This window comes from Geotrypetes seraphini, chromosome 12 (assembly GCF_902459505.1).
Source record: "Geotrypetes seraphini chromosome 12, aGeoSer1.1, whole genome shotgun sequence".
In the NCBI taxonomy this organism is placed as follows: Eukaryota; Metazoa; Chordata; class Amphibia; order Gymnophiona; family Dermophiidae; genus Geotrypetes; species Geotrypetes seraphini.
Window position 1 is genome coordinate 46,043,688 of NC_047095.1, and position 21,496 is coordinate 46,065,183.

Consider the following 21,496-nt stretch of genomic DNA (forward strand, 5'->3'; position numbering starts at 1 on the left):
TAAAGGACTTCAGGGCCATTGCCACATGGCTTTGTAAAAGGGGGAGTTCGTCAGTGACCATGTAAAATCTGTGAGTGACGATCCTAGAATGTATGAGCGACTGCTCATGAGCTCGGCCTAGAGGGAACATAGCCTAGGAATGCCCTGACTAGTGCTTCTCTTTGTTAGGAAAAATAGACAGTGAACCCTTATGAACCACTCAAATAGCTGTGTCAGTTGATGGTATATCAACTAAGAAATAAACTTTGAAATTTATGTTTGTGTCCTCGCAGATCAACAGCAAGGTTTACACCTGCAACCTGGGACATCTAGATTTCAGAAAAGTGTTTCAGTTGAGCAGCGCTCCGCTACAGGGATGAATCAGGTCATTCTCTTAACCCCCAGTACTTGATAACCCTTCCTCAAAAAAGAGTAAAACTGGAAAGGGATACCAGGGTCTATGACAGCTTCAGTGAAAATAAAAACTTGTGTTTCTAAGGGCTGTAGCTATCAATGCGGGTTACCATTAAGATATATCATTTTACTACTAACTGCGCATTTTATGCAATGAGACCTACTGTAGTTACTAATAATTGGGGTTAGCAGTAAAATAAAATTTTTCACTGGTAGCCCAAATTAATAACTCCCACTTTAATTAAAAGAAAAAAAGCAAATTTCTCTAGAAATCAAAATCATTGCTATATGTAATAACTGTGAGCCAAGCATAGGGCAATCAAGCCATTGTGACATCACTGATGAGGTTGGCTCTTATGCATTGGTGGAATGAAGCATTATGACATCACAATATCAGCTTTGGTTATCAAAGTCTGAAACGCTTCACAGTAAGGGGCACAGGTACCTATGTGGGCTACCATTACGACATTATTATACTGCTGACCTATGCTATTTTAGTACAGGTCTTGGTTTATGCAATGAAACCTAGTTACTGATAACAGGATTAATTTTCCTCCCTTTAACAAAATGTCAAAGATATACGTTTATATTCAGGCACAAAAAAAACATTTATGTTACTATTCCACGACAGTCCTACTTATGTGCCCATTTGATCTGTTGCTATTATACACATTTTTAAAAAATTAAATAGATGTTCATGCCATACATAATTAGAACATAAATGTCTATTTCTCAATGTCCTCTATTTCAGAACAGGTTCTATGCTTGTATGTCAGCAGATCCTATTCTAAAATACTAATGGAACTTGAGACGTCTGAATTCCAATTTAAGGGACATTTAAATTGGAATTAAAATATTGGGCAAGCTTAGCATGTGCTAACACACATTAGCGTGCGATAAGTGCTAAGAAGCTCATTATATACCTATGGGCTTCCTAGATTTAGCATGTGCTAAATCCATTAACATGCACTATCCGTTCTAAGTCTCTACATGTTCTTTATAAAATGTCATTCCTCGTGTCATCAAAATATTCAGTATTACTTGAACTAGGCCAGTTACTGGGCAGACTTGCACGGTCTGTGTCTGTGTATGGCCGTTTGGTGGAGGATGGGCAGGGGAGGGCTTCAATGGCTGGGAGGGTGTAGATGGGCTGGAGTAAGTCTTAACAGAGATTTCGGCAGTTGGAACCCAAGCACAGTAACGGGTATAGCTTTGGATTCTTGCCCAGAAATAGCTAAGAAGAAAAAATTTTTTAAAAAAAAATAAATTTAAATTGAATCAGATTGGGCAGACTGGATGGACCATTCGGGCCTTTATCTGCCGTCATCTACTATGTTACTATATTACCTCCAGGGATATGTACTGCCTATATATGCATTGCACCACCAAAGTAATAGGAAATGTTCTTTAAAGAATTAAGGATCAGTTAATGCAGTATTAAAATAAGAGGTAAATCTTTTATGCAAAATTCATAAAATGAAAATGTAACTAGCTAAAAAATAGTTACTACAAGAACATAAGAGTTGCCATATTGGGACAGATCGAAGATCTATCAAGGCCAGAATCCTGTTTTCAACACTGGCCAGTCCAGGTCACAAGTACCTAGCAAGATCTCACAACAGTAAAACAGACTTTATGCTGCTTATCCTAGGAATAAGCAGAGGATTTTCCCAAGTTCATCTTAATAATGGCTTATGGACTTTTCTTTTAAGGAAAACTTTTCCCAACCCTGCTAAGCTAACTGCTTTCACCACATTCTCTGGCAACACATTCTAGAGTTTAATTACACGTTGAATGAAGAAATATTTTCTCGTTTGTTTTAAATCTACTTCTTAGTAGCTTCATTACATACCTCCTAGTCTTAGTATTTTTGGAAAGAGTGAACAAGCGATTCACATCTACCCGTTCCACTTCACTCAGTGTTTTATAGACAGAATCATATTTCCCCTGAGCCATCTCTTTTCCAGGCTGAAAAGCCCTAGCTGCTTTATCCTTTCCTCATAGGGACGTTGTCCCATCCCCTTTATCATTTTTGTTGTTCTTCTCTGTACCTTTTCTAATTCTGCTATATCTCTTTTGAGATGCAGTGACCAGAATTGTGCACAGTATATTCAAGGTATAGACGTACCATAGAGCGATACCAGGGCATTATAACATTCTCATCTTTGTTTTCCATTCTTTTCTGATAATTCCTAACATTCCATTTACTTTCTTAGCTGCTGTTGCAGACTGAGCAGAGGGTTTCAACGCATTCTCAACGATGACACCAAACTCCTTTTCCTAAGTGGCGATTCCTATTGTGGAACCCTGCATGGCTTTACAGTTTGGGTTCCTCTTTCCCACATGCATCACTTTGCACTTGCTCATATTAAACTTCATCTGCTGTTTTGACGCCCATCGTTCCACTCTCGCAAGGTCCTCTTCACATTTTTCACAATCCTTTTGCGATTTGACAACTTTGTGACATCAGCAAATTTAATTAAGTCACTAGTTATTCCCATCACTAGATCATTGATAAATATGTTAAAAAGCATTGGTTCCAGCATAGACTCCTGGGGAACCCCACTATTTATCCTATAATAAATCCCTCACAGTGTATTCAAACTTTTTAATGATGATTTCATGAACAGTTTCTACCCATCAGGTAACTCACAGCTTCTTAACACTTGTTCAAGGAGGAAAAAGCCTCAGATCCCCATATTTCGCCAGAATTTATCTTGCAGGCAATACTGGAAAGATAAAACACCATATCGGCAAAAAAAAAACCCTTCTTGTTAAAGTTCCCCAAGCCAATCAGTCAATTCATTCATATAATGCTAATACTTTGCTCTCCAAAAACATTTTTCAAAGCCAGGCGGCATGCAGGGATCTGAGGCTTTTTCCTCCTTGAACAAGTGTTAAGATGCTGTGAGTTACCTGATGGGTAGTAACTGTTCATGAAATCATCATTAAAGAGTGATGTCATCATTAAAGAGATTTATTGTAGGATAAGCAGATTTGCTCTCTCAAATTCTCTGCATATTATTTTCTGTCCGATATTGATCCCTACTATTTACCCTTCTCCACTGAGAATATTGATCATTTAAACCTACTCTCTGTTTTCTATCTTTTAACCAGTTCTTAATCCAAACATTTTTTAATATCCACCTTAGCTAGAGAAAAAGGAGTTTGTTTATCATTTTTATTTGACTTTTATTTTCTGCATGTGTATATTAAGGGCCCTTTTATTAAGCTGAGGTCAGCAGCAATGCATGCTTACCACAGGTTAAAAGAGCACTACTGAGGAGTATGCTCAGACATCGTGCGGTAGTTTTTACATGTGCATGCGTTACTCACATGCTGTAAGAGAGTTTACATTTTTAGCGTTGAGGCTGGTCTGGTAGGTTTGTTCTGTGCTAATCAGCGCAGCTACTTTGCCGTTCAGCACTTGCTTAGCACATCAGCCCTTACCGCATGCAAAATATATGTCACTAAGGGCTTATGTAATGTAATGTAATGTAATGTAATGTAATTTATTTCTTATATACCGCTACATCCGTTAGGTTCTAAGCGGTTTACAGAAAATATACATTAAGATTAGAAATAAGAAAGGTACTTGAAAAATTCCCTTACTGTCCCGAAGGCTCACAATCTAACTAAAGTACCTGGAGGGTAATAGAGAAGTAAAAAGTAGAGTTAGAGGAAAAATAAAAATAAAATAAACATTTTAACAAGACAGCATTGATCTAAATACTTTGGAAGGTAGAAGAGAGGAGAGAAAGGAATAGAAGCAGAAGGGGGAGCCGTTGAACAGTAGAATTCTGGAGAAATTTAAATGATAGAAATAGAACAAAACAAAGACAAAAGGCAAAACAATAGATAAGATTAAAGATAAATCATAAGCTGGAAAGAAAAATAAAATAAAACTTTGTCTTCAATCCACGGTTTCAGCGTCAGTGATGCTTATGCGCTAATGGTCATGCATTGGGACGTGGAAATGTCTTTTTCTATACCTAATAATAATAATTGTAGTTCAGCCTTTCTTTTCCTTATGTATCTGTAAGTTGTACGTCAGTCTCTTTAACCCATGTTATTTACTGATTAAATTGATATAAATTTATATTTTATTTCTGTACATCGCTTAATAAAATTTAATAAGCGATTCATTAAGTTAAAAATAAACTTGAAACTTGAAATTATTGGCAAAATGGGAAAGTCATCCATTTCCCAGCAGCGCTAAAAATGGTCTTAGTGCATGGTAAAGACCCACACTGGGAACAGCGTGGGCCATCTTTTAGCAGTGCTTAATAAAAGGGTCCCTAAGGCCCAGATTCTGTAACTGGCATTGTTGCCAGCGGCCACTTTAAAATCAGTCGCCAATCGCGTGTCAATCAAGCGACGGCACCAGGTACAGTATCGCTCCTCGGGCAAAGGTAGGTGCCAGAAATGTAAGCCAGGGCTTTCCAGGCCTACATTTCCGATGCCTACCTTTGACGTGAATTGCACCTCTGTAGACACTTTAGGTTGCCTAACGCCACTTCTGGCATTAGCCACGCCTACAGTGGTGTTAAATGAGAATATGTTAGCTTTAAATACATCAAAAACACAATCCACGATCTTCCCCTGGAAAGAGGGAATTTCACTATATGCCCCAATTCTTCCGAACAATCTTCCTCTAGACACTGTTTCTACAATAAAAATACTAGGGGTCATGTTCAACCAAAAACTCATACACCATGAGCACATTAGCACAGTAGTCAAATCCTGTTTTTTCAAGCTTAAATTGATCCGTTCTATCTCCAAATATTTAGAGCCAAAGTCATTGAACATCCTGGTTCTGATCATTGCAAAGTTAGACTACTGCAATAGCTTACTCATAGGAGCCACCCAGAAAGAATTGAGACGCCTCCAAATAATTCAAAACACAGCCATGAAGCTCATAACCAAAGCTAGGAAATATGATCACGTGACCTCGTTGCTCCAAAAGGCTCACCGATTGCCCATCAAACAGCGAATCTAATATAAAATATCCCTACTAACTTTCAAAACAATGAAAATTAAAGCTCGCAAATTTATAGACAAATTCTTTATTCCATATGAGCCTTCCCGTATCCTTAGATTTTCCGACAGGAAATTACTCACAGTTCCCTCTCTATGCATAATAGGGACTAAGAGACATGATATCTTTTCAGTGGTCGCCCCCCCCAACTATGGAATACTCTCCCAACCCCAGTTAGAGAAGAAAATAATCTAAACCACTTTAAAGGCCAACATAAGAGCCATTTATTTAAGGATGCTTTCAGCATTTAAACCCAAATTTCATTTTAGTTTCTTATTTAAAGAAGCAAGTTTCAGCACCCCTTACCTATCGTTCCTACCTTGTTTGTTTCCTATTCTTTTTCAATTGTATTTCTTCCCCACTTCCCTTCTGTTTCCTGTAATGTCTTAGTTGATGTTCCTGTCTAGTTCCACCATTTTTTCTGGTTTAGCTGAAGAATTATTCATGATCTTTTTATTTAAGCTTTTGCTGCTATTTTGCAGATATGTTTTTAGGATTGTTTGTTTTATTATGTTCTTTTATAATTTATGCTTGCAATTCATGTAAACCATTTCGTTTTGAACGGTATAGAAAGTTTTAAAATAAATATTGTTTATCGCTATTTTTTTAAATTTGTGACTAGCGTTTTTTATTTTTATCTGTTTCCCCCCCCCCCCCCATATTTTAATCTGTATCTCGCTTAGAAGTTGGATAAGCAACATCATCAAATTTTAATAAAAATGTGAAACTTGAAAAAACTAAAGTGTCTAAGGGGGTGTGATTCTGGCGCTGACTTTTTAGGCACCAGTAGGCGCCTTGAAACCGAGTTGAAAACATCATCTGTACGGCATTTTTTTACTGAGCTTGGGTGCCTACCAGCGCCTAACAAAATCGGCACTAGTTAGAGAATCTGGGCCTAAATCTGTAAGCTCAAAATAAGCTTTTGAATTGAAATACCTGTTTTTTGTTTTTAGAAGATGTTGCTAACTCTAGTTAACCTTGATGCTAAGACTTCTATTAACCATACACCAAAACGCTAAATACGTCTTGTAATCCTTGCCAAATTATTGTCTGTGTAGCAGAGATAACAGAAAGAAATTAGCCCTGTAATTATACATACTTCAAATTATTGGCATATTAAGAGTAAAATCAATATTTACAACACTAATCTGCTCCAATACAAAACTAACTCCTGAATAAATAAAGCCAAAAAATTAAAAAGCAACGTAAATCAGTCATTCAGTTCAAAGACACAGGGCTTATAAGAACATAAGAACATAAGACTTGCCTCTGTCGGGTCAGACCGGAGGTCCATCGTGCCCGGCAGTCCGCTCACGCGGCGGCCCCTCAGGTCCAGGACCTGATAGTGCTCCTACCCGTAAAACTTCTTTTACGAAGGCATGTTAGAGCCTTAACGCGCGGAATAGCACGTGCTGAAATGCTGCGCACGCTAGCCGCTACCACCCCCTCTTGAGCAGGCGGTAGTTTTTCAGCTAGCGCACGCTATAGCACGCGCTAATCCGGTGGGTGCGCTAAAAACGCTAAAGGAGCCCATAGAAGGAGCCCATAGAAAGGCCTTTAATGACATTAGTTATGTCGACCGTGACTTAAACACGCTGCTTCGATTTGAAATAGCGAATGTGATTGCTGAGCACAAAAATTAGCAATAAGACTTGTGTAGTATTTTATCCAAAATTAAGGCATAAACTTTATGTTGGGATCCTTTTCCATGCATTTTACTACACTGTATAAAGACTTTTACTAAACTGATTTCTAAAACGCACACACACACACATATGAGGGTTTCTTTTTCCTTTTTTCAAAATTTTTTTATTAGAATTCTGATTTAAAAAAAGGTGAAACACCTTTTTCAAAACACACAAGGCATAATCCATAGTAACTAGGGGGGGTCTTCTAATACATTCAAAAATTTATTTGCAATACAACCTGGTAGAAAATGGATGAAAGACAAAAAAAAAATAATGTATGTAGGAGTTGCATACTGTTTGCAGAGACAGATATTTACAAACGAAACATAGGGCTCCTTTTATAAGGGTGTGTTAGGGCCTTAACGCGCGGAATAGTGCGCACTAAATTGCAGAGCGCGCTAGACCTTAACGCCAGCATTGAGCTGGCATTATTCTAGACATGTACCGCGCAGTATAGCGCGCGGCAATTTCGTGCATGCGCTAAAAACGCTAGCGCACCTTAGTAAAAGGAGCCCACAATGTGCACATTTTAATGTCTCCGAGTCCATCACTGTGCTTCTGCTACAAGCTACATTCCCCCACCCCACCCAGGGCCGGATTTTCCTATAGGCTAACTAGGCTTCAGCCTAGGGCCTCAAGATCAAGAGGGGCCTACATTCAAATTGTTAGCAAAATTAAAATTACACTATTCTAAAAACAGTGAACACTAAAACACTGAACCGAAAATAAGGAGAAATTTTACACATATGACTAATAAACAAACATAAAAATGAATTGAATTTGGTTTAATTTTCAATGTATTGAATATATTTAATTTAATTTGATAGAAAATATGATAATTTTTATTGCGTATTTTATTTTCGTAGTCAAAGATTTTCATTATTTGAATTTTGTTTCTTTGTAAATGTTGTGTGTTATGTTTGATTAGTTATTGTTACAAGTACTATATATGGTGCTGAGAATAAATGTCCAAATAAGTGTTCTCGACTTTTTTTTATTTATTATCCGTGTCACATTTTTTATAAAGGTTAGTACCAATAACAACATGTTTCATTTAACATATTGATATATATATCACAGTAATGATGTATTTTATTATCTCTCATGTAATTTACAAACTTAAAAATGGGAGGTGAAAGGGCCTCATAAGTGGAATAGCCTAGGGCCTCTTTTCATCTAAATCCGGCCCTGACCCCACCCCTTTTGCTAAGCAGTGGTAGAGTTTTGTACCGTGGCCCAGAGCACTTGATGCACTGATGCTGCTTTCAAGCTCAGAGAATTCCTATGAGTTGTTGGAGCATTTAGTGGCCCAGGACATGCTAGAAACCTCTACCACTGCTTAGTAAAAGAGGACCTCAATTTAGTAATATACATCCAATTTCTAGTTTTGTTCTTTTACTTTGAAGGGAACTTATCCACTATACAGTTTAATTTTATTGGAAGGGTAGACAATGGAATCAATGGGAGAGGGGGGTGGGGTGGTTATAAGTAGAGATTTAGAATATATTTACAAAAGTCTCTGAATTAATGTCTAGTCATTAGACAGTTAGAAAAGTCATTATAAATTCATGCCTCCAAACTCTTACATTACATATTCTTATTTTACAATTCTACACCGGCATTGAAATTTTTTGTTTTTTTTTTGCTCAGATTTAGACAAATGTCTTGTGACATCCAAAAATAAATCTAGCATTCTGGCACTTCTTTTGCATAATCTACTAAAGAGAAATCATTGAACTTTATTTCAGTGCTGATTTACATATGTAACATCAAAGCAGCATGCCACTAAGACCCTATTTCCTAAGCCTCACCCCCTCCTGCCCCCGCACATATTCACAGAATAGAGTTCCTTCTTTCAAAAAAAGGCCTGGAAAGTTCTTTCCCACTATGGCAGTGGTCTCAAACTCAAACCCTTTGCAGGGCCACATTTTGGATTTGTAGGTACTTGGAAGGCCTAAGAAAAAATAGTTAATGTCTTATTAAAGAAATGACAATTTTGCATGAAGTAAAACTCTTTATAGTTTATAAATCTTTCCTGTCTCCCTTGTCGGACGGCTTTTCATCAGTTTGGGCAGAGCGGCACAGATGGCAGAAACATGCTGTTCGCGTTCCTGCCTGGTCCGGCGCCGCTTCCCGATTGGCTGCAGTCAGTTCTCGCAACTTGCAACTAACTGCAGCCAATCAGGGAGTGGCGCCGGACCAGGCAGAAACGTTAACAGCATGCGCCTGCCTTCTGCGCCACTCTGCCCGAACAGAAGAGCTGTCCGGTGAGGGAGACAGGCAGGAGCAAGGAAAGCTCCAACAGACTTCAAAAAAAGGTACTGGGGGGGCTGCCTATAGGGGGGGGGGGTACTTGTGCTGCCTATAAGGGGTGCTTCTGCTGCCTAAGTGGGGGAGTGTGCTTGCCTGTGCTGCCTAAGGGGGGGGGGGTGCCTGCGCTGCCTATGAGTTTTTTGCTCTATAAGACCCTGTTCCGGCCTACCACTAGACCACCAGAGGGAGTACAGGGTAGGGTGGTGGGAATTTTTTTTTCTTGGGTTTTCCTCCTCTACAGGTAGGTGCATGTTATGGTCGGGTGCGTCTTATAGAGCGAAAAATACGGTAATTTTCACAACTCAAGGCAGACATATGAGTATTCATTAAGGATTCAAGCATCCTTAAGAAATTGATTAATCATGTGGACCACATATGGCATCCATAATGCTTAGTGCAATGGGCTGAGAACCAGGGGAATCAGGTTCAATTCCCAGTACAGCTGTTTGTGACTCTAGGCAAGTCATGCAGCTTTCTATTACCCCAGGTACAAAATAAGTACCAGTATATGATATGTAAACCACTTTGTAACTAACTTTCCTTATATACATATATTGCTTATGAAAGTCATTTTTAGAAGCGTTGCATGCATATCTACTTGTAAATAGCATCATCTGAATATGTAGATTATGTTCTCATGTAAATGATGATTTCCGAACACCATTGAAAGAAGCATCTTTTCATGGATCAAAATGTTCTGGATATATATGTACAGGTGTCTAGAATATGACCATTACAAATGTCACCTCATACATAAAAGTAGCAAAAATTGGAAAGGTTTCTATTCTATTCACATACTTTATACACCAACCTATACACTTGATTTAAGAGCAGTTTAAAATCAATTCATAACCTATCATCTATTTTATAAACAGTCAATAATCATTAATAAACAATGTAAAAAACACAGAAAGAACAATCTATTAACATTAACATTTAATAATTCATAATAGAAAATGCTGACGAGAAGAGCCATGTTTTCAACATCTTATGAAATATGATGTATCCTAATACTTCAGAAATTTCCTTGGGCAAAGTATTCCAATGAAAAAGGTCTGGAAATGAAAAGGCACTTTTCTGATGTCCAATGAATGCACTTCATGGATGGAAGCTCAAACAGATTACTTTGAGAAGAGTGTAACACCCTATCCTAATGTAATTTCTTCAGTTTCTTCCCTAAGGTAGCTAGGTTGAGAGAGCCTAGCTACCTTAGGGAAGCTTAAATGAAATCCGATCCTGAACAGGAAGTCAATGCAAATCAGGGGTGTCAAAGTCCCTCCTCGAGGGCCGCAATCCAGTCAGGTTTTCAGGATTTCCCCAATGAATATGCATGAGATCTATTTGCATGCATTGCTTTCATTGTATGCTAATAGATTTCATGCATATTCATTGGGGAAATTCTGAAAACCCAACTGGATTGCGGCCCTCGAGAAGGGACTTTGACACCCCTGATATAAATCCTTCAAAATAGGAGAAATATGATCAGTTTTCTTCTTAAATGCAATCAACATAGAAACCATATTTTGGACCAACTGAAGCCTTTTGAGATCAATTTTAGGAAGGCCTACATACAATACAATGTAGTAGTCAAGTCTACTGATTACAAATTCAAAAATTAATTTAGCCAAATTTTCTTTTGTCAAAAGAGATTGCAGGCGCAGCTAAAGAATATTATGGAGTTGAAAATAACATGATTTAGGTGTGTGTCAAATTTCAGTTCTGAATCACAAAGAACATAGTAATCCATGTTTAATTATAGGTAATTATTCATGGAAGATGCTGAGTGATGCACTCTTTTCCTGTATGTGTGGGTTCTAGATATTGCTGTTCCTGCTTATGTGCCAGTTAATGTGCATGCATTTGTAAGCATCTTTACATGTATTTTACAAAAGACCACATTCAGGGAATTGTGAACATCCCGACTCGGCTGGCCTGGCCATCTTGACATTCTAGCAATATGGGTACAACATGTGGCTAAACGAGATGGATGTAATATAAATTCTGTATGTTTTAATATAACCCGCACAGAGTTTAGGATTTGTGGGATATAAATATTTTAAATAAATAAACCTTGGGGCCATCCCTGATCCTCCAAGTGAAGATCCTCCTTGATCAGAGGCTCTGCAAGACAATCCTTCATGCCTGAAGACAACCCGCCCCCCCCAAACAAAATCTATCAGGGCTATCTCTGTTGACTGAAAGTAGTGAAGGGACAGACTCAAACCCAACTCAAGAGGTCAATGGCACCATTTTGATGTTATCTGGTGTCATTTTGATACCCATAACTTAAGAACTGGAATAATTGGACATCACTTCTGCCCCTACCACTAGAAACCAAGGTCCAGGAGTGTCTATTGGGGGAGGGGGGTGTGTCTACTCTAGGAAGAGGGTCTTTGCTGGGGAGATCAGGGGTGAGTGTAGAATTTACATTACTTCTGGCTCCTTTAAGATGGCCACCAGGAGCAGGGAAAAATAAGCACATTTCTTGATTGCAAGTTGCGTTATTCATTTACCACAGGAATAAAATGCAATATTTTACAGCAGCTTAGTAACTAAGGGGCTCATAATAATGAACCCCCCCCCCCACACAAATGTTCAAAACGTGGCCTAAATTGGTACTTGGATGATCAAAGACAGATCGTCCAAGTACCGATAATCAATGCTGGCTTTAGACTTATCTAAAACCAACTTAGACATTTACCCTGCCTCTGAATGCCTAGAGTGAAGAGAGGCATTTTTAGAGGAGGGGAAAGGGCAGGAGGTGGGCCCACCTAGACTTAGGGGATCACCCAGTCGAAACTTATACGTTTTGAGTTAGACCAAGCCAAAACAGGTATACGTTCCGAATAGGGGCCACTGAGCTACTACACTTATGGTGAGCCTTCCAAACCCACCCTAATCCCACTGTACCTATTTATAGGTCACAAATGCAGGCATAAGAGCTACTGGGGGTCCAGTAGGTTTTGGGTGGGTTTTGGAGAGCTCACCATACACTATAAGGGGGTTATGGTGAGCTGGGTACCTGGCCCTTTTTAGGTGACGTTCACTGCAGTGACCCCTAAGGTGCCCCACTGCTCTTTTGGGATGTCTGTGTGGCCAGTCTACTAAAAATGTGAGTCCCTCCTACATTCCAATGGATTGTTTGTTTGGTGTTTTTTGGGGGGTGAACATGTTTTTCTCAAAAATAGTTCAAAAAGACAGATGCACTGAAGACAAGCACCTCTATGAAATGGCCATTTTTGAAACAAAAAGACGTTTTTCTGTTTTGAAAATGGTCTTGTTTGCTGGTGGATTTTTGTGCATGTTCCAGCAAAACATCCAAACTCGGATTTGGACGTCATGTCGAAAATGTTCCTTTATATCATTCCGAACCTGCTATGCTACACAAATCAGCCAACCATAATAGTCATTAAAGTCCTATGTGGCCTCTTTCTACTCCGTTTAGCAACACAGCGTCGTCTTCTACTGCCCGTTTGGAATCCCTCTACTTGCCTCCAATCGGCTTCTATTTTAGATTGCAGCTTCTCCTTTTTCTTAAAAAAAAAAAATCATGCAATATAGGTCTCAGTTCTCTCTGTCTAACTCCTCAGCTCTTTCACATCTCAATCTTTATTTCTTTCTTTTCCCCATTTCCCCGCTAGCTTCCCTAAAACCCAGCACACTTCCTACATGATGCAGCCATGCACCATTCATGAAACCAACCTTCTTGTTATAATATTTTTTTCTTCTCACTTATGAGTGTGAACTCACAGGGCAGAGAACGCCCTTATCCACTGATTTGTTTTATTTCTTGCATTCAGAAACCTATCCTTTCCTCCTACAGAGCAGTACTCCACTACCAAAGTAAAGTATTTCATGGAATAACTATTACTTTTAAAAAGTAACAAATGTGAGGTAACAAGCTACTGAGCATATAACCCTCAGTCTAGCAGGAACTTTCTTATGTTGCAACTTTATTGTCGGTCTATAATAAATTCACTATTCTATCCCCCATGTTTTGGGGTTTTTTTTTTTTTGTCCTGGATAGATTCTTCCAGCAAAGTTCTGGGATTCTGATTTCCAGGCAACAAAAAAACTTCAATACTTATGAAGTGTAATGCCAAAATGTACAGCCTCTCTCCCTCTATGGTTATTTATAAAAGACAGCAAAGGTGTGTACTGGAAAGGCCTTATAAATCGTCATTTGAGATTATCTTAACATATTGAAAAACAGGCTTGAAATGGAAGGAGCATTTTTAAAATATTCCTATTGATGTAAGAAACACTAGAAACAGAAATTTAGAAGGGAATGGACTAATGAACAATGAATACTTAGATTAATTAAGTCACAAGTCTTATTCTTTTATTTTTCTATCTGGCTAAAATGCCTAAGGTAAAAAAAAAAACAAAAAAAAAAAAACTAATAGAATTTTTTTAAGCAAATGAATGCCTGGCAGAAGGATTGCTGTTTACCAGTATTTAAACCTGCAAATGGCTACCCAAAATAGCACCACAAAAATTAACATATATATTATGTTGTGCGTGCATTTGCTAATGAGTCAGACATTACATGCATTATAGTTTATTGAAAACTGAGACTGTAAAAGCTGTACGACATTACTCTCACAGACACCGCAGTATACAAATTTTAATTGCTGTCTCCAAAAGCCAATATCCTTTCACTTCACGCCTCTAAACAATATTATGAATGAATTCTCCATTTCATTTCTTATTCAAATGTCAAGCTCTATGTCCTTTTCTGACTGCATAAATTAGCACTGAACCAGTCTTACCACGTATGTGCCACGGTAAAGCGACGACGCTGCCGGATGCTTTTATTCACCAGCAACTTTCTGAAAAAGCATGGCGAGTTCCTTGGAGAACTGCGTGGAGAAATTTTAGGAGACGTAGTAGTTCTCTTCCCTGGCAATTTCGGAAGCTCAAGTTCTAAATGCATATGTTCTTTAAAAGTCCTGATGTAAATATCTGATTCTGGGGCAGAAAGTTCCTTAGAAGAATCTTTTGCTGTCATATCTTTGATGTAGCGTTAGCATTCAGCATCCAAAAGACACAGGAAAACCATAGCAGGGGTGCTGCTACAAGTGAAAATGGTTCTTAAATCTGCAAAAAAAAAGTAGACTAGCAGACTGAATCCAGAATGCAATCTCTGCTAAAGGAACAGCAGCATATTTGAAGCACAAGAACGCAGAGCTGTATGGAAGAGCTTCATCAGCCCTGCTTTTCTTCCAAAAATGCGCCAAAGCACTTTCTGTGTCAGTAGCCTCCTGGTGGATGTGGTTTGTCTGCAAGCTACACAGTGACACTCGCTGAATTCATTCAGCTGAATACCCTAAGCTCATGAAATATTCATAAGATCTCCTCACCAACCCTTTCCCATAGATAGATTTAATTGAGACACGCTCCAGAAAAATAAAAGCTTCAATGTATCCTAATAAATGTAAAATGATATTTGAATGCTACAAAGTACAGCATGCACCAGTAATAACCTTGTGCGTTTAATTAAAAAAAAAAAATCTTCATTCAGAATTCCTGTTTAACAGTGGAATCCGCACAACAGTAGCTCCACCTACTGCATGTTTATTGGATCACAATTATTTTGACAATTTAGGTTTTCCTTTGATGTTCTTCTTTCTGCTTCCAAGAATGCTTTTACATGGGTGAATCACTTCTAAGAAAAGTGATGTAAAAAAAAAAACAACAACCACAAAACAAAACAAAAATTCACAGTAGTTTTTATAAGAAAAAAAATTTAAAAAAATAAATGCAAGTCTGCTCCTCAAGAAGGTCCTCTTTTACAAAGCCATGATAGCGATGCTAATGCAGTACACTTCTCCCTCCTTATCCAGGTGAAGTGTGAAAAACCGCGAATAACTTCTCGACCGGCTCTGACTCACCCCTGCCTCCCTCCCACCTTCTTCCCGGCATCCTGGACCTTACCTGGTGGTCTAGCGGGCTTTCGGGGCAGGAGCAATATTCCTACGCTCCTGCCCCACACAGATCATTCATAGGAAATGGCTGCCATGAGCTCCCGTAGTCTCTCGAGCTCAGGGCAGCCATTTCCTATGAGTGATCTGCACGGGGAAGGAGCGTAGGAGGATCGCTCCTGCCCCAAAACCCTGCTAGACCACCAGGTAAGGCTTAAAAATAGGTGAAAAAAATTAAAATCGCCCTCCTCCCTAAAAAAAATTGCAAATAACCGAATCCGCGGATGCTGAAACCGTGGATTTGGAGGGAGAAGTATAAATGCACCGAAGCCCAAAGGAATTGAATGGGCTTTGCTGCTTTTACCGCGGTACTGATGCTACCGCGGTTTTGTATAAGGTTCATGTTAGGTAATTCTCTTCTTATCTACAGTTTTACAGTCATATATTAAACCATTTCAATGTGTCATTATCCTAAAAGGCTTTTGCAGATATCACAAACTATGAGCATTATACAGAAAAGAAAGGAAGTCCCTCTGCCAGAAAATGTAGATGACATAGAATAGAATAGCTTCTCTCCAAACAAAGAAGATATGAGAATTCACTTTTTTGCCCCCTAGTCAAGCAGGCTAATCTTTTAAAGATTCGTAGTGTTCTGTCAGGCAACTGAATGCCACCACAAATAATTCTGTTAAGTGTTGAAGGATTTTTTTTTTTTTTTTGGGGGGGGGGAGCTGAACTTTCTCCTTCCTAATGCTTTCTGCCAGCTGCACTATAATTGAGTATTGTTTCTATACGGCACACTTTCTGAAAGCAGATTTAGATAAAAATAGCATGGTTACTTCTGCTGTTTTCTTCCTCACACAGATCACTGTTGATCCATCTACATCACGGGGAGGGGGGGAGGAGGGGAATGTGCCCATGCATTTCATGTCAAAAACGCTTGAAAGGCTGAATTTTCTTTTCATTGCCTCCAAACTGCATGAATAATGGTGTGATCCTGGATCCAAGATGGCCGCGATGGTCTGACTGTGGGTGAGACGCTCTCAGAATAGTTTCCTCCAAGTCTTACCTGTATTTCCACAAAATGCCGAAGAGAAAGGACAAGAGTACTGCAGGAGCCGCATAGCGCTTGGAGACCCCTCCTCTGGTAACTATTGGTGAATTCTTGAGGCGCTTGCAGCAGGAGCGAGTATTTGTCGGGGAATCGCCCACTGGAGGTCCCTGCAATGAGTGATGGCATAGTGAACCTTCCTGGGCTGGAAGCGACACTGGGCCCCGACGCTAGGACTACGCCTCCACAGCCGCAGGGAGCCAGCTCACTGCGGGAAGACAGTGTATCCAAGGAAGTAGACTCTCTGTCCCGGGAGGCTTTACTGAGCCAGGCTTCGGAAGAAATTGATCCTGCGGTGGAAACAGCAATGGAGCAGAAGGAGGAATAAGGCAGAAAGGAGAGAAGCCCTGCGACTGGGGAAATTCAACCAATATTTTGTATACCGAGTCATCATTCTGAGAAAGCTCGACTCGGTTTACAGCAATTAAACAAACAGGGAATGATTTAATAATAATAATAATAACTTTATTTTTGTATACCACCATACCCGGAAGAGTATGATAAATAGAAGATAATAGCAAAATTTCAAAAGAATTAATTTTCAAAATGTTTGGCAAATAGAGTAGTTTTTAAAGATTTATGGAAAAATTGAAATGAACTGGATCTCCTTAAAAAAAAAAATGGGGAGATCATTCCATAGTTGAGATAATTTAAAGACCAAAGATTGACTGAAGATCTTGACTCCTTTAATCCCTTTTTTAGAAGGAAAGGAGAGTTTAAATTGTTGGATACCTCTTGCAAAGGAGAATCGGTAAACATTCCAAAATAAAGGAATTAGAGGATTAAAGATACCATGTAGAAAGTCAACACAAATAACTCTGGTAAGCCGGTGGCCCAAGGGACATCCTTTATTTTTATTTTTCCAGCTCTGGTCTGGAGCTTACAATGAAAGGCAAAGTGGCTCCTCCTTCCAAAGCCCTGTTCCTACATGAAGAATCAACTCATTCCAAAATAAAATAGCTTCTATCTTGGGGCTCCACTTACAATCCCTTTTTCACTACAAGATTCCATCTATAGAAGACGGCACCTTCCAAAATGGTGGCACCTGACATTCAGTGAAACAAAGGAGCACAGCACTCTCATAGTCAGTGTTCCTTGTTTGGAAGTCTTCCTTAATTGGAAGAGTGACCCTCAGAGGTGAGCTCTAGTTTACTGCTAGAGGACAGACATCACTGTTTTGGAAGATGGTGACCCCAGAGTAGGAATAAGTGGGGATCACTTCTGAGCATCTTCAGGAGCTCTGTGGTCAATTGCTGTCCAATATTCAGTGCTACTTAACCAGCTAGGAACAGGTCTTGGCAGGTTAAATAGTACTTAGCTAGCATTGAGTATCAATGCTCAGTGCCGACCATGGAAGTCAGCGTATCTAACTTCCACAATCTGAATAATGTCCCTCGCTGCTTAAGGGGATATGGGAGAAAGAAGCTCTAAGCCAGACACCACCTGTTTTGGGCACCAGGATCAGCAACCTTTGAAATACCATGGTTACCACGGAAAATCATGCTCACATACCTTAGACCAGTGGTTCCCAACCCTGTCCTGGAGGACCACCAACTAGTCGGGTTTTCGGGATAGCCCTAATGAATATACATGAGAGTGATTTGTACATAATGGAGCTGACAGGCATGCAAATCTGCCGCATGCATATTCATTAGGGCTATCCTGAAAATTTGACCGGCTGGTGGGCCTCCAGGACAGGGTTGGGAACCACTGCCTTAGACCACTGTTCACCGCAAGGCCCAGTGGCCAGAAGCAGTCCCCACTAGCCCTAGCTTCCTAACTCTTTTCTCTCAAGGCATACTTTCCCCCACCTCACCCAGAGTCTTTCTGACGGCTCTGCCTTGAGCATTCCTGCTCCGTTTTCCTTCAGGAATATAGGCTCTCAGTGAGTTTGAGTTACGCAGCATACAAACTCCAATGCTGATCTTGCCAACACTGTGCGAAATGTGAAGAAGTTTAGGCACCCTGCAGATCAGGTTCATTGAGAGCAATGAGGCTGGAAGAAAACAAAACAACTGTGCCAGAGGTAGGGCTACCAGGAAGACTCTGGAAAAGATCAAAGGGCATTAAGAAACCAGAGGGAGGCCCAACTTGGAGGGATTAGGGATAGGATGATGGCAGCTGACTGGGAGGAGAGGCTGATAACAGTTAAGAATGATTGGGATAGGGTTGGGGGAGAGTGTGTATTGGGGAAAGGAAGCTTATAAATATATTTTATTTACTTGTGTTGTGGGGAAGGGAGTCTACATTGTCACTAGGCAGACAACTAATGTGTAGCTGGATTATGGATAACCCCTGTAAATAAACAATATATATTGATCTGGGACCAATGCTGGTACTAGAATCTTCCAGGAATTAGTATTCCAGCTTGGGTAGCACAGTATATAGTCTGTAGAACCTAGGAAGATTATAAATGAATAAATCTAAATCTAGAATACTGGTTTAAAGCCAGCATCATTGGGGTGCCCATGTTTAATCTAATCTAGTCTTCAATTTAAATACCGTGTACCCTCCCAACGGAGCTCGACTCAGTTCACATGTAATTAAGACTAGAGTACATAAGAAAGAGAGCATAGAAGAAGAAAAAAAATACCTGGATTATCGTCAATGGCAGGCATAATTTGGCATTCCTAGATGTGCCAAATGACACCCATAGTTTATAGCATCCTATGAAGTCGGCACAGACCTGGGAGACATGCTGCTGGTCTGCCCATGATCCATCCACAGGTACGCCTCCTTGCAGTTAGACCATATATCACCTATATGGCTACTTTATAAAAGAATGCCTAGTTCATATAAGTACCTAATTGTCAATTAATGGTGCCTTTGATGTACCTAAATTGTGCCTAGCTTGATGGGCTCTCCCCTTGTAGCTGACGCCGGGGAGGCAAAGAATCAATGGCAGTTATTCAAAGATAAGTTAGGGGGTTTATATTCAGGTGGGTTGCCTAACTGTTTCCTCCGTCATTTTGTGCACCAAGATACTCTATCCTCTTCCCTTCTGGGAAAGGCTAGAAATTGTAAATGTGCAGAGTTCTGCCTGGCAACTAATGAGGACACAGCAGAACAAACAGCACAATGGGCCTCCAGTTTCATTGAGAAAAAACCTGACACAGGCCATGTTTCGGTGTGTTTGCCTACGTCGGGGGTCTATTAAGTCTGTACAATCAGTGCTGATGTGTCACAAAAAAAAAAAAATCTCAAGATTATTATTCTACTTTGGAGTAGTGGTCAGTACCCCGGAGTAAAGATCTTATCCTACCCACTATAATAACCGCTTGAAACACCAGTCCACAGTAAAGGTACTATTTGTTCTGCTTTGTCGTTTTGTGCTTTGTTTCCCTCTTCATTTAGAACAGTGTCTCTCAAACTGTGTGCCACGATACAGTGGTGTGCCCCAAAAAGAGATTCCAGATGTGCCACGAGAGATTCCAGAATTTTACTTTATTTTTAAGAATTTCTTTCATAAATACACACTAGATGACATGTACGTCCCATACGCAAGAGTCTGTCAATGTTATGAGCATCTGCTTGCGTAAGGATACAACCGCCATCATTCTTTGACATGCTTGAAAACTAAGGTAATTTTATTTTTATTATGCAGTACTTATCCTAACTTGAGCAACATAGCAATCCAGGCTTTGTTACCATTTGGACCTTCTTATCTTTGCGAACTTGGATTTTAAGCTCTGACAGAAATTAAATCGAAAAAAAAAAGATGAGTGCAGCTGGTGGATGATGAAATGCGTGTTTGCTCGTTGTGTTTTTAGTTAATTTGCACTCAAGAACAAGCACATCCATCGCAATGATTAGCAATTCTATTCTATTTACCTTAGGGGGTCTTTTACTAAAGCACGCTAGCCGATTTGGCGCTCGCTAAATGCTAATGTGTCCCATAGACGTTCATCTCTATTGTCCATTTATTATGAATTTCTGGAAATCAATTTGGGACCAAATTAATTGTTTATTAGATAACCCAGTGGCATTATAATATGATACTGTGCTATTTGGTATGGCAATGAGAGCAAAAAGTCAGATTTCTACAAATAATAACAAATTATTACTTATAATGACTGGGGTTGCCATTCAACAAATTACGTATAATTGGAAAAATTGGAGTAGATTAAATTATAATTTCTGGTAGAATTCCTTATGTCATGTTTATAAAATGGAAAGATTTATTGCAATACAGCGCGGCTTTTTCAGGAAATTTCAGGATGTGTGGGAACCATTTACAAAGTATTGTACCGATTAGATGACATTTTATTTTATTTTTTTTTCCCTTAAATTTACAAGTTTCATTGTGAGGGGGGAGGGGAGGGTAAATTTATTGTTACATATTGTATAAGGTATTGATTATATGATAAGAAAGGGTGGGAGATAAGAGCATATTATTTGTAGCATTGATGATTATTAAGTGTTATATTTATTGTTAATTTGTTTGGATAAATTGTTACACTTATTGTAAATTTGAAAATGAATAAAGAATTATAAAAAAAAAAAAGAAGAATATAATGGACGCATTAGCATTTAGCGTGCGCTAAATCGGCTGGCGCAACCGAGTAAAAGGACCCCTTAGTTTCACCATTGTTACAATTACTCATACATGGCTTAAAGAACTTTATATAAATACCTCTGAAATTTAATTTTATGTTGGTTTTGCAATTTTATATTTCAATTATAAATATGCCGCGAAAAACATTTGCTCTGTTTAGTGTGCCGGAGCTAATAAAAAAGTTTGAGACACTGATTTAGAGTTAGTGAGGTCAGCCAGAATGTAAAGTTACACCGTTTCACTTTTAGTTGAGGCTCTGAAAATCCCTTGCAGGTACCCATATACTGTAAGGTAGTCATCGGCCCTTACGTCTGCATTTACAAAATTTAACCAAGCAGTAATTGTCACAACAGGAAACAAACAAACAAAAAACTAAAATCCCAAACAACTGAAAACTTCCCTTAGAGAAGTAACAAATCACTGATACTGTAAAGTTCATGAGAAAATTAGGGTCTACGAAGTCAATTAAATCAA

The 21,496-nt window shown here is 39.2% G+C and overlaps 1 protein-coding gene across 5 annotated transcripts in view; it reads right to left on the reverse strand.

Annotated features, from left to right (window-relative positions):
• Positions 1-21,496, reverse strand: part of PDE4B (phosphodiesterase 4B) — a 522,826-nt gene that overhangs the window by 368,390 nt on the left and 132,940 nt on the right. The window contains exon 2 of one of the 5 annotated variants that reach the window (XM_033916538.1): positions 14,205-14,532. The exons of the other annotated variants lie outside the window; for them this stretch is intronic. Within the exon in view, the coding sequence (XP_033772429.1) occupies positions 14,205-14,443 (239 nt within the window). The 5' untranslated portion in view covers positions 14,444-14,532. The remainder of the gene's footprint in view (positions 1-14,204; positions 14,533-21,496) is intronic. 5 annotated transcript variants of the gene reach the window in all.